Raw genomic sequence first — 15136 nt, forward strand, 5'->3', positions numbered from 1 at the left:
CTGACAATTAGCGATTGAGTAGAAAGAAACGTTGTGAGGTTGAGGTAAGTAAATAATTAGTATTATCTATATATGTTCTTTTTATTTGTGGTATTACTATTATATGACTTTGTGATTCATGCTGATATTGTTTTATCTGAAAATATATGCGTGGCGAATGATTTGAATTGATTGATGGCATTGTGTACGTGGAATGAGAAAATATGTTGAATATCATGTTTGTTGTATGTTGTGTTGTGGGTGTCTGAAAATGAGAATGTAGTGATATATTGTTTTACGTTACTAGTTGCTTACAAGAATGGTGATATGTGGAAATGAGGGAGTGGTGGAAATTGAATATAATTGTGGCGTGAATACCCCTTGATGTGTTGAAAAGCCTATAAGGCGAAATGAAATGAAAAGAGCTTTGATGCGATATGAGAAAGAAATGAAATGAAAAGAGCTTTGATGCGATATGAAAAAAAAGATGTGATGTGAAAAGAGCTATGATGCGAAATAAAAGAGCTATGATGCGAATTGAAAGAGCTATGATGCGAAATGAGATTGATGAGCCGGCTGTCAAGGGGATTCACTTAAATTTATATGACGGTGAGATTGAGTTGACGGGAAAAACACGATATCACCTTCTGGTAAGCAAACTAGGGAAAAAGAAGTTTAATTGATTATTTTATTATGAGAAAGCTATGTGGTGTACTACAGTTGATTATGTTGGAGTTAAATTGACCGTAATCCATGCATGTTGCCTACTTGTCATGTTTGGGCTGTGTTTGATGTACATATATAGATAGGCTGATTATTTACTTACTGAGTGGCAGGCTCATCCCTCTGTTGACATTTTCTTTCAGGAATAGACTTTGAGGTGTCTAACTGTTGAAGAATAGGTCCACACGCTATACCCAGGCAGGTCGGGCCAGTATGCAGTTTTCTCCTCCTAGTCAGTTAGAGTACAACTCACATTTTGTTTGTACAGAGAGAATATAATTGTACGGATTACTTGTGGTGAATCACCTTATGGTGTTTGATATGTATATATATATATATATATATAATATTGTAGGTTGATAATACTTGCTATGACACTTCCAAATCCATACACATATTCTTGAGGATGATATCAGATATTATATATTGAGGATAAATATTGTTTTATGTAGAAAATACAAGAAAATGTATTTAAATATTACATAGATAGATAATAATTTAATTAATCCCAAGATAGAGCATTATTATTTAAGCCTAGATTAGAGAGATTAATTTAATATGAATATGCATATATATATATATATATATATATAATTTGAAACTTATAAAATAATTTTAATTTTTCAATGTGTAAAAATATGATAAGATTCTATTATTATTTTTAAAATGTTCCATAAAAAACATTGTAAGGAATTCAATACTGTATTTTATATAAATAAGTCTGCACTATTCTATACAGTAGAATGGTTATTAAAATATAACATACCATTACGGAATTTAAACTTTTTATAATATTATAAAATTAATAAATTTCTGTGCATGGCACGGTGTTCATGCTAGTACTAATTATCGGCAAACTATACCTAGCTATCCTGAACTTTAATATAACTACAAATAATCCTTAAATGTTGAAAATTACAAATACCTCCTAATTTTAACGGCCGTCCAACGACTAGCTGAATCCGTTAGTCCATTAGGCTCCATTACATTAGGTTTGCATATTTTGTAGTGAACCGACCAAAATGCCCTGATAGGCTATATAAAAATCATAATTTTTACTTATTTTTTATAATTTTAAAAAAAAAAAACTTATAAACTAAGTGGACAACTTTTAAAATTTTTCCATCCATTTTATCATATTTCCTTTTATAATTTTTCAATTTAAAAATAATATGGCAAGACCAAAGTTCATAGTTTCATTTTCCATCCAAGAATTAGACAATCGCATGAAACATTATGAGGGCATTAATAATTTTTCACACAACAAAAAAATATTCGTAACTATATCAAATTTTAAAGGAGCTCATTGTAATTTACCATGTATTATATATGCGTAAATAAATATTTCAATTTCCCGAACTAACTAATTGCATGTATCGACTAAGTAGAGAGAGGAAGAAAAACGTGGAAATTAGATAATTTTCTTTTTCTTTCTTGAGATAATCTGAATATCAGTAAATTCTATACAAGAGTTTAATTAAATTAAAATTATTTATAAAGTTACAGGACTAAATTACAAAAATTAATTCGTGCACGACAAATAAATGTCACCCCGTTAAGTTACAGAACTAAAATTACAATTTTCCCAAATTCATAATGACGCGTATATAGGGATAAGCACAAATATATTGTTAAAGTTGTAGCTATAACTACAACATCATCTGGATAATAGCAAGATTAGTTGTGTTCATATCTACAACATAAACTGATTCTGAATTTGTAGGTTGGAAAAGTAAATGCAACTCATCCATAACAAGAGTGGAGAGGTAGCACTTCACCTTTCACAACAGTATATATAGGAGAAACAACACAACTATTCTTGCTCATATATCTTTATTCATATCCCAGTTATTATTAAACATGGCAGCTAAGGCACAAATAGGATTTTCCATTCTAATCCTTCTCTTCCTCTTTCTCATAGGTATTTAACTTTGCGGTTGTTTACGTATCGAGTAAAACTATCTCAATTATTGTTTACAAAAGTTTTATTTGCGTGGAGTTTTTCCACCCCCCGTTAATTCTTTATTTGCTCGTTTATGTTGGGCTTAAATGTATTTTTTATCCCATAATTATGGTATATTGGTCGTGTAATTTACTGAAGTAGCAATTTAATCATGTATGTTTTTAATTTTTGGAATTTGAGGATATAATTTGTCGGGATTTTCACTTTTCGGTCGATTTTGTTCTGAAATCATGAAAGTTAAAAACACATTGGACTAAATGCTATATAGCGAATTACGGGATCAAAATGCCAAATAGCTATAATTACATGACTAAAAATGCAATTATACTTTTATGTTATTTTTATTACGAACATAGGTACTTGAATTCGCAAATGATTAAATAAAGGGTGTTCCTTGATTAATTAGTGAATATTTTTCGACTTATCTTTCAAACAAATCACCAATGATAAAACATAAAAATTACCTATGGCTGAACAAGCGATGGTGATCGATGTTTTTAACCGTTGATTTTCTTAATTTTCAGGTGACTCACTTGCGTCTCCTCAAATGTGCAACCAATTCGTCAACTGTACTGTGAATATAAATGTGTGTAAGACTAAGTGCAACACTCGTTATCACGGCCGATTAGGGTTCTGCATCTCAACTGCGCCGGCTAGTCCGCCAACTCCTCCACCAGCCCTTCTGCAGCCAATGAAGCTGTCGAGAGCAGGCAAAAAGGCCTACCGCTGCAACTGTACGTTCCAGAAGAAGCCAAGACAGAATTGCCCAGGCACAAAGCAAGTTCCTGTTGCAATCTTAAACAAAGCTTAGTTGCAACAAATAAATGTTGGCCTACTTTGCATTTGTTGTAATGTTTTTATTAATGATTATATATGGTAATAAATGATGCAACGGAAGAGTACTAAATTTTAATATTCTGTATACCGTTACTAGAAGAAATTTAATATTTAATTATATTTATTGACATGGTTAATACAAAACAGCCGTAATAAATAGTTACTAACTATAGCCACGTAATGGCTTTTTACCATAGTTTTTACAAGTATGGCTAAAACATTTTGTCATCGCTGAAAAAAGTAGCAAAGTATTTATTATGACTCATAGCCATGGTAAAAATAGTTTACATGATAGATAGTCTAAGATTTCACATCTATTTTTATTTAACTATGATTAATAATAAATATTTATAACGTGTTTAGTCCATACCTATTAAAATTCTAGCTAATAAAATTGCAAGTGTGACCAAAATATTTGTCATAGCTAAACGACATGACTAAAATATTTGTTATGACTCATAACTATCGTAAAATAGTTTTTATATTGGATAATCTAAGTTTTATATGATTTTTATTTAATCATGGTTAATAATAATTATTTTCTATGATTTTACTCCATAACCAATAAAATTAGTTAAAAGTAAATTTTCTTCTAATATATTTTTCAAAAGACGTGATATCGACCACGTGTCTTAATATCGAAACCATGAAACAGATTAATAGAAAAGAGAAATTAAAAAAAATTAATTGTCCAAACTATTGAGTTCTTAAATTTTCAAGTCCTAAAATTTTGTTTCTCTTAATGAATGTTTTTCAACCTAAGATAAATAAGTCGTTTAAAACTAGAATTTATATCGAACATTTAGATATAATCAGAATCATATTATTATATTTAAATTAAAAACCAACGAATGAGTCCATCTCTTTCCTATGTGGAAAATGAGGTGGCTATATAAGTTAATATTTTTTTATTTATAAGTGTAGGATATTTTCCATATTTTAGTTTCACATAAATATATAGTATTAATGGTTAGTTAGTATATTATAAGGCAAGTTTTTAGGTATTTAAATAATATTTAATTTTATTTTATAATTTATTATATTTTCTAACGGACTTATTTCCACTTTTTACTCATTATTTACTTAAAAATAGTTAGGGAAAATATTAATTTTTTAAACTTTTAATGTCAAATATTTCATGTACGAGAGTTTTTAATATTACATTTTCAAATTAAGTTTTTTAACAAAAAATAGAAAAATAATGATTTCTATAATGTGCCCTAATATTTAGTCATAAAATCAAAATTTGTTACAATAACAATCAATTATACCCCATAATTTTGAAATTATAATCTTTCTATCATTCTTTGACTAATTTTATTATCCAATATTTTTTTTATTTTTTTTCTATTATGATGATTTATTTTACGTTTTAATTTTATTTTTACGCGGACATACTTATTGTGATTCCACTCGCAATTAATATAAAGCATAAAAATTTAAGACCATATTAAAATTAAAGCATAAAAGAAAATTTTATTGTATTTAAATTCAATAAAATAAATAATTCTCCGAAATCTTTTAAATTGTGTCTTATGAATTAAGATAGTTTATTAAGAAAGTTTTTCTTAGTTAAAGATAATTAATCAATAATATAAGGGTTAAATACATTTTGTACTTTTGAACTATGCATTTTATCTCATTTACACCCCTAAAGTACGAAAAGTAACAAAAATACCCCAGACAAAATAATTTGTCATTGATAAGACAAAAATACCCTTCCCACTTACCCCTATACTTTTTTATTCTACTTTTTAAAATATATTTTATTAAAATATATTTTAAAATATAATTTGCATTGATAATTTATTTTTGAAAAAAGTTCAATATATATAACAACACAGCCAAAAATTATATAAATTTTTTACTAGTTGTGTAAAAAATATAAGAGTTATATATCTGTGGAGTTTATATAGATCCTATACTCAATACAAATTATAAATTTTGGGCAGTGTTTATTTTAAATAAAACAATTTATAATAATAATTCAGATTATATTTAAGAGAATGATTGTAATACAGATATTTTAGGGGTGTACATAATAAGGGCATTTTCGTCATAAAAAAATTAATATATATCATGAGGGGCCATTTTGTTAAGTTTTATAGTTCAGGGGTGTAAATGCATTTTATACATAATTCAGGGATGCAAAATATATTTAACTCATAATATAATATCACTCAACTGACAATTAGTTGATATTTGCCTTCCAAAATTATGCAACTGATAATTAGGAAATTTGATTTTGAAAATCAAATCATGGAAGTTGATTAGCCATATCCTATTCCAATGCATAATTTACGTAGTCAAAATCAATTAACATATACTAATTATCCTTAAACTAAGTTACTTAATCAAACCTCAATCATATCTACTCCCTAAATTTGGATGTTGATCAACCACAATTCTTTGTTCAAAAGGTTAAATTATATTTTTGGTTCCATAAGTGTACATATTTTCAATTTTAGTCCTACACTCAGGCTAATTTGCATATTTAGTCCCATATGTGAGTTTTTTTTTTTCAATTTCAGGACCAAAAGACGGATTCTGTTAAAAACTTAACGCCAGCCTCAATTTTTTAACGGAAAATTTTTGGTTCTATAAGTGTACCTGTTTTCAATTTTAGTCGTACACTCAGGTCAATTTGCATATTTAGTCCCATATGTGATTTTTTTTTTCAATTTCAGGACCAAAGGGCGGATTCCGTTAAAAACTTAACGCTAGCCTCCAATTTTTTAACGGAATCCCCCTTTGGTCCTAAAATTGAAAAAAAAAGTCCACATATGGGAGTAAATGTGCGAATTGGCCTGTGTGGAACTAAATTGGAAACATATCCACTTATGGGACCAAAAATGTAATTTAGCCTTGTTCAAAATTAAGCTAAGAAGATTAAAACAGCCTCAATTAAAACTAATTGCTTAAAACAACCACAAATTTTGGAAATATCTAAACCAAAAATTTTTACTACCTAATGATTATGGTCTCAATCGAATTTATACTTGAAATTCAATTCTGCATCTCATTATTTATTAGATAGACTCAATTCTATCAATTCTCTATTTTGTATTCATAATCTCAAAATTTTAACACTTCGTATGCTGTTTTTTCGTTATTGTTTTGTGGCTGGAACGGTGTCTTATATTTTCCGTGATATTAGTTTATTTAATTTTAATAATTTATTTTCATGATCTGGGAAGCTATCTCTTAATATGTTACTCATATATTTTTATTTATTAAATTTTAATATTTATTTATTTTTTCACTCTTTTCCTATAGGACTGATGTTTTGTTCTTTTTATCATGATATCATTTTATTTATTTTTGATATATTATTTTCATGATGTTTAGAAGTCTCTACCCTTTTCTTATGTTTCCTTTATAAAATTTTAATATGGTTTAGTTTTTCACATGGTGCTTGATTTTTTTTCTCTACAAGGAAAAAGAAATTTATCTAGTGTTAATGGTGAAGTGCCAAAAATACCTTTAATGAAGGGTATTTTCATCTTTTTAGGAATCAGAATCCGCGTGTTTGAGAAACGGGTCGGGTAAACTGAAACCCGGACCCATCAAGAGAAAGAAGACCCCGAAATTTGAGGACCGTCCGATCGAGGACGTCTGCTTCTCAGGACACGTGGCCCAAACAACAGTGACCACCTGGGCCCTATAAATACTCCGGCACAGTTATTTGAGGTAATTGGTATTTAGTTATCTTCGACCTACTTAGCTTTGATCGCACATTTTCTATTCGATTCAACTCTTCTAACTTGAGCGTCAGAGGATCGAAGTTGAGGACGAACCCGACGAGCCTCACGTGCTTTCTTGTCCTCATGATCCAAAACACTGTCTTGATAGAATATGTGGTTGAACACGAGGTCGCTGATTTTGATCAAGATCAAATGGCTAAAATATTTCTTTTAATACTCAATTTGTATGATTTCATTTAATCTCCTATTTAGTTTTTGTTTCTTTTAAATATTTGCACTCTCTGCATCTTTTTACGCACCGATTTTACTGTACATTTGAGTTTCATTCATTAAATTTTTATTTTATAATTTAATTTTATTATGATTTTTTTGTTTATTAATGATAATTACGAGATGGAAAGCAACACCGTGTTTTAATTTATATTTAATCCAACTATCTATATATATGATTCTACTAAATCTATGATTATATGATTTGTCAATCTATGTATTAAGAAAAAGTCCACAAATAATTGCTTGAATTTTATTTTCGTCTTTTGTATATTTTGATTTAAAAAAATTTGTAGACACGTAATAGATTAATAATAAATACAGAAATATTATTTTCATCATTCATTGTGTGGTTTTACTTAAAAACATAAACGATGCACAATACTTTCTTCTACTTTTGGCTTTTGTACTCATTTATTTCTTTTTATTTTATTTGTTGTCTTTAGGAATTAATATAATTTTGTTCAATTAATATGTTTGTCTTTAGGAATTAATATAATTAATATTTCATAATTCCTTGGGACTTTTCTCATTACCAATTTGGTTTTCTTATCCCCTCATTGGTTTATTCTAAAATCAATTCTAAGTTAACAACAATTGTTTTGTCAATTCAAAATTGTTTTCAGCATTTTCTCAACATGTGTTCTTCAAAATTTGTGAGATTAAAATTTATGTGTAGATTATTTATTTTATCTTTTGGTCCTTCAAAAGTGAATGAAACTGACAAGAAGTTATAGGTATAAAATTAATAAATTAATATAAAGTGAAAAAGGAACGATTTTAGGATTGAAAATTCAACATAATCATAAAAAGTTATATTAAAAAGTAGAAAAAATGCAATTTTTGAAATAGCATTTAAGGACAATAATTTTCAAAAGGTATCAATTTTAGTCACATTTGTCCTAATTTGATCGTAATTCATCACATGCACTACACATGACCTATTTAAATTGGGAATTTCACACCTATTCAACCACCGTTGTTGATCCGAATATTTTGTTTAGAAAACTGTCTTATGTGGCAAGTATGACATGGTAAAAAAATCATATCACCTTTGCCACCTCCCCAATCCTTAATTTATATAAATAATATATTCAAAAATAAAATTATTTACATACCTAAACATAAAAAGGTATTTATATTTATATTGATGAATTAAATTAAAATCACAATCTAAAAATTAATTTTTGTTATAGTTTAGTTTGAATATATTTTAATAAATTATATTATTTAAAATAAAAAATATTTAATTAATGTTTCATATATTTATTTAAAATAAAAATTTAATACTTTTTTAATTAAAAAAATAAAATCAAATTTCTTAACCCACTTGTATATATTTTCCTTAAACATTTTAAAAAGTATTTTTAAATTCTTTTAATTACTAAAATTAATTTAAAAAAATAATTAAAGATAAAAGAATAGGACATGATCCCAACTACTAGAATTTTTTATTATGTATACTATTGATATTAATGTTATGTTGCAATCATACGCAAGTGGTATCCAGGTTGAGTTTGAAGAACTCACCTTCATCATCAGCAAGCAAGAACTACAGTTGCAGAGTGCTTGTTGTCTTTACGTTTTTTTTTTTGTTGTTTCTTTACTTCTGCGTTTTTATTAGTTGTTGACTAAGCGTGACGTGGAGCCTAGTAGGCAGTGATGTGTACAGTTTGTTAAGTTTGTTCAGGATTAGTTTTCTGATTAGTTTTTCTGTTTTTCTTTTTTGTCGTCTTCCTCTTCTTCTCTGTATTTATGCCAAACTCCTCTATAATTTTTGTCGTGTGAAGATAGAATGAAAGCAGTTTCCATTCTTGCTGCAAACATGACTATTATTCTGCATTTGTATTAATTTCTTATCATGGTATCAGAGCCTTCTTTGTGAAGGTCTATGCATATCTCTTAGCATCATATTGTTGAAATTTTTCTGCCATGGCTACGGCAGAATTTACTGATTCATTGGGTAATGACGCCACATCACGTGGTGGTTTTGATCAAGAGTTTATGCAGCTTCAGTCCTCGGATCACTCTGGAATGGTGATGGTATCGGCTCAGTTCATAGGCAACAATTACTTTGCCTGGAGTCGAGCAGTGAGAAGAGCTTTAACGGCGAAAATGAAACTCGATTTCATTGACGGTACTGCGAGCCGTCCACCTACCAATACTGATGAATTCAGACGCTGGAATCGCATCGATTCCATCGTTACGACCTGTATGCTTAATTGTATGTCCAAGGAACTCGTAGAGTCTTTTATGTATGTGGCTTCTTCGCGCGAATTGTGGCTAGAATTGGAGGCTCAGTTTGGAGAAAGCAATAGCCCTATGATATATCAGTTGCAGAAGGAAATTGGGCAAGTTACACAAGGAAATATGAGTATTACAGAGTATTACACCAAGTTGAAACACCTTTGGGATGAGCTATTGTGTCTTGCTCCCGCACCAAAGTGCGTATGTGCTGGCTGTACATGCGATGTTAACAAGGCTATGGCAGAAGTGACAGCTTCTAATCAACTAATCCAGTTCTTAGTGGGATTAAGTTCAGTTTACGAACAAGCGCGCAACCAAATACTATTACTGGATCCATTGCCTTCAGTCACCAAGGCTTTTTCGATGCTTATTCGAATTGAAAAACAGATGCAAGTTAGCATTTGTAGCATGGAGCCAAGAAGTCTGTGGGGCGAGGAAGAGGTTTCAGTGCTGTAACTGCTGTTGAAACCAAGGGGACCATAACTGGAGAAATGATTCCTAACATTGCAGACATAGTGAGAACTGAGATGAAGAAATTGATGCACGATGAAACACCTCTTGATCCACTTCAAGTTCACTATGCTCAATTGAAAAACTTTGCAGGTAACACTTTGAGCTCAGAATCTATAATTTCCAGTTCATGGATAGTGGATAGTGGAGCAACAAACCACATATGTGCAGACATTCATTTATTCTGTATCTATGATAAGCTTGCTAATCCTTTACTCATTCACTTGCCAAATGGACATACCCAATCGGTTTCCCATATAGGTACTGTTAGACTTACTTCAAACAACATTCTTACACAAGTCCTCCATATTCCCAGCTTCTCTGTTAACTTCCTGTCTGTGAGACAATTATGTGGTTCTTTGCCTATTCTTTTTCGTTTCTAAAGTCTTCTTGCACGCTGCAAGACCAGAAGACTAATAGAGTATTGGCAACTGGGCATTTGATTAGGAACCTTTATATCATTAAGTCTTGCATTGTTGAAGAGAAAGGGAGGTTGTCAGTTTCTGAGTGTAAATCTCATTCCTGTACCTTGATTGAATGCCAGGGAGATTTGTGGCACCAACGTCTTGGACATCTGTCTAGAACCTCAACGAAACATATTGCTGATTTGCCTCTGTATGATGGCGCTAATGAACCTTGTGAAATTTGTCCTCGCGCGAAAATGCATAAGCTTCCCTTTGAGTCTAGCAATATAAAATCACTCTCTGTTTTTTCTCTCGTTCACATCGATATCTGGGGTCCTTACAAAATTCCTACTATATCAAATTGTCATTATTTTCTGACAATAGTTGATGATTACAGCAGATCAACATGGACTTTTCTTATGAAATATAAAAGCTAGTGCTTAGAAACTTTTCAAAATTTCTGCAAACTAATCCTCACTCAATTCAGTAAGAAAATTCAGTCAATTCGCACTGATAATGGCAATGAATTTCTCAGTTCTTCCTTCCAAACTTTTCTCCTTGACTCTGGAATTGTTCACCAACGTAGTTGCGCCTACACTCCACAACAAAACGGAGTGGTAGAACGCAAGCATAGTCTCGAAGCCTTTGGTTTTCAGCAGTCAGAACACGACCACTGTTTGTTCTTCAAAAGGTTAGAATCTGGATTTGTTGGATTATTGGTATACGTTGATGATGTACTCATCATGGCACCTTCTCTTGATCACATTGCTCAAGTTAAGGCTCACCTTCACAGCCTTTTTACTATTAAAGTTTTGGGCACTGCTTGCTACTTTTTGGGACTTTAAATAGCTCGTTCAGAGTTTGGTACATCTCTTACTCAGTCAAAATACATATTGGATATCATTTCTGATTGTGGATTGCAGCAAGGAAAGAGTGCAGCTACTCCATTACCTCCTGGGATTAAACTATGCTCTGATACTGATGTTGTGCTTGATGACCCAGAACCTTATCGCCGCCTAGTTGGACGACTATTATACCTCAGCTTCACGCGTCCCAACATATCGCATGGAGTCCAGCAATTAAGCCAATATTTGCAGCGTCCCTGCCAATCACATTGGCTTGCTGCTATGCACCTGGTACGATACTTGAAAGGGTGTCCTGACATAGGTCTTTTTTTTCCTTTCTCCAACTCTTTGCAGCTTGAAGCTTTCTGTGACGCAGACTGGGCGTCTTGCTCGGACACACGACGATCGCTTACTGGTTTTGCTATCTTCCTTGGTCCAGCCCTTGTTTCTTGGAAGACCAAGAAGCAATGTACAATTTCTCGTTCTTCGGCGGAGGCAGAATATCGCAGTATGGCTGCGACTACATGTGAGCTTCAATGGATCTCGTACTTACTGCGTGATTTTGGTAATCTCCTTAACTCGCCCAATTCCTTTGCATTGTGACAATCAGGCTTCCATTCACATCATGGCTAACCCCGTGTTTCACGTGCGAACGAAACACCTCGATATCGATTGCCACATTGTGCGCAATTGCTACAAATCTGGTTTTCTACTTCCTATTTTCGTTCGTAGCAGTGATCAACTTGCATATTTGTTCACTAAATCTCTCTCTGGTTCTTCCTTCTCTGTTTTGCTGGGCAAGTTGGGCTTGCTCTTTACCTTCCCAAATCCAACTTGTGGGGGGGATGTTGCAATCATACGCGAGTGGCATCCAGGTTCAGTTTGAAGAACTCACCTTCATCATCAGCAAGCAAGAACTACAGTTGCATAGTGCTTGTTGTTTTTTACGTTTTTTTTTGTTGTTTCTTTACTTCTGCGTTTTTATTAGTTGTTGACTAAGCGTGATGTGGCGCCTAGTAGGCAGTGATGTGCACAATTTATTAAGTTTGTTCAGGATTAGTTTTCTGATTAGTTTTTCTGTTTTTCTTTTTTGTCGTCTTCCTCTTCTTCTCTGTATTTATGCCAAACTCCTCTGTAATTTTTGTTGTGTGAAGATAGAATGAAAGCAGTTTCCATTCTTGTTGCAAACATGACTATTATTCTGCATTTGTATTAATTTCTTATCACTATTTGTATCATTTCAAAGTCTTATTGTATATATGTAGCTTAGTATATAACTCATATATATATATATATATATATATCATTACTTTTATTACTTTCAGATATTGTCATATATTTATATATGAAGGAAATCGAAAGTGATACCAATGCATTCTCTCTCTTTTTTTATTTTTTTATTAGAAAAGAGATAATGTATTATAGATTGTATGTTTTTAAGAGAAATCCTCTTTTATCACACGGTAATATATGGAAATATCTTTTTAAATTAATGTAGTTAAATTTCAATATTTTTTATTTTGCTAAAAACTCATTAATTAAATAATAAAATATACATAGTATATTAAAATTTATAAAAAACAATTCTCAATGTCCTCTATGGTTTGTAAATCTTTACATTTACGTGTAAATATATGTATTTTAATGTGTGTGTCATTCGAGTTCTTTTTCAAAAAAACTCCACACATGGTTGTCTGAATTATATTTTCTTATTTTTTATATTTTAATTCAATTGAATATTTTTTAGACATGTGTTGAATTAATAACAAATACAGCGGTTAATTCAATTTTATGGATTAATTTTTTAACTATATTCATTTATTTGTAATAAAATGATCATAAAACAATTTTTCAACTTTGAGATATTTAATCTTTTTTTTAGTTCATTCTACTAAACAATTAAAATTATCACTATACAACACATTCCAAAGTATTCAAACAAATATCATTTTTCAAGTTTTAAATTTCATCAATGAAAATTCATCAAAATTATGTAGCAAATTGTTTTGGAAAAAATAATTCTTTGAATTTTCGGCAAAGAAATTATATTATTATAAACACTTTTACTTTTGTAATTGGTTATTAAAATTTTCAATTTTTAAGATTTCTTTGGGTGATAAAGGTTTTTTTTTCCTTTAACACCGATGATAATGTTGCTATATTTATGATTTAACTAAACTTATATAGTCATTTTATTTTTATTTGTACTTATTTTATTTTCTGAGTTATGATATATAATCATTTTACTCCTTATACATTTTCGTTCAAATTGATGATATGATATGAAAATTTTGAAATTCTTTCAATTATTTCTTTTTATTGTCCATCTTTCTCGTTTCCCCCTTTCAGTAAGTCCCTATTCTTGCTTTGTATTTTATATTTTATAAGTAAGATCATTTTAGATTATATACTTTAATATAGTATTTTAGGGAGATGAATTATACGTATAAACTGGCCGACCATCATTTTGTGCAAATATGACCACCACTCAGCGTAATGAAAGTGTGAATAGTGTTATTAAACGATACGTGAGCTACAAGCGTAATTTATTACAGTTTTTCATCACTTCAGTAGATGGATTGATGAACGCCGTTATTAAGAATTGAAAACGGAATTGAGAACTTGTCATAGCACGTCTGTAGCTTCTTTTCCAGCTGAAATTCTAAAGCATGCTGCCAATGTTTATACACTTGAAGTCTTTAAGTTATTTCAGGATGAGTTGCGGAGGCCTATGATTCTCAAATAGATTTTTATAGACAGATTGGAGAAAGTTTTTAGTATCAGATTATTCCTTTAAGGAAGCATTATCAGCACATAGTCATGTACGACTCTTTTTAAGGTAATGTTTCTTGTAGTTGTAAGAAATTTGAATTTGTAGGACTTTTATGTTCACATGTTCTCAAAGTACTTTGTTCAAGAAATATTTTTAAAATTCCTAAGTTATACATTTGAATAAGAGGGACCAAGAAAGCCCATCTAGTGCTACATCTTCTTGTGCATCTTTAAATGGATGTCATATAGATAAATTATGTTGATGAGAGATTTAGGGAAGAGTGAGGAGATATCTGAGGAATAGGTGGGTAAGAGAGAGAAAGAGGGGATATTAGAAAAATGAATAAAACCCAGATAACTCCCTGTGATAATAGAAAAATTTAAAAAAATTCTTATGAAAATTAAAATATCAAATACCCCCACAATATAAAATAAAGTTCAAAAAACCCTCTCCCTTATAAAAATTGGGCCACACGCGCTTTGACTGTGATTTTCCTATAAAAGTACATCTTTTTTAACATTTTTGTCACTCTCTCATATTTAATATATATAATATTATATATATGTATTTAATAATTAAATATTATTTTATACAAAAGTTATTTAATTAAAATATTATATATTTTTATTAATAATAAAATATTCTTTTAACTAAATTAATTAAAAATTAATTATATATATATATATATATATAAGGCAACGACGACGTCTGAAGAGGAGGGCGCAACGCCCTCCTCACCCCTGGGCGACGGGAACGCAACGAGGGCGACAGCCTTCGCCCATCATCTGCGCCATCCTCCACTTCTAGGCGACCGGCGTCGCCCAAATGGGTGGTAGGGGCAGAGAAGGAGAGGGGGGAGGAAAGGTCGTCCAAATGGGCGG

The 15136-nt window shown here is 30.7% G+C and overlaps 2 protein-coding genes across 2 annotated transcripts; both read left to right on the top strand.

The window, feature by feature from the left end:
- LOC105171245 lies at positions 2538-3559 on the top strand. The gene is made up of 2 exons (XM_011092294.1): positions 2538-2623; positions 3190-3559. Exons 1-2 carry the CDS (start codon positions 2563-2565, stop codon positions 3474-3476), a joined length of 348 nt encoding a protein of 115 aa, XP_011090596.1. The 5' UTR covers positions 2538-2562; the 3' UTR covers positions 3477-3559.
- On the top strand, positions 9409-10179 carry LOC105171280. The gene has a single exon (XM_011092337.1). It carries the CDS (start codon positions 9409-9411, stop codon positions 10177-10179), a length of 771 nt encoding a protein of 256 aa, XP_011090639.1.

Source organism: Sesamum indicum, linkage group LG9 (assembly GCF_000512975.1).
Source record: "Sesamum indicum cultivar Zhongzhi No. 13 linkage group LG9, S_indicum_v1.0, whole genome shotgun sequence".
NCBI lineage: Eukaryota > Viridiplantae > Streptophyta > Magnoliopsida > Lamiales > Pedaliaceae > Sesamum > Sesamum indicum.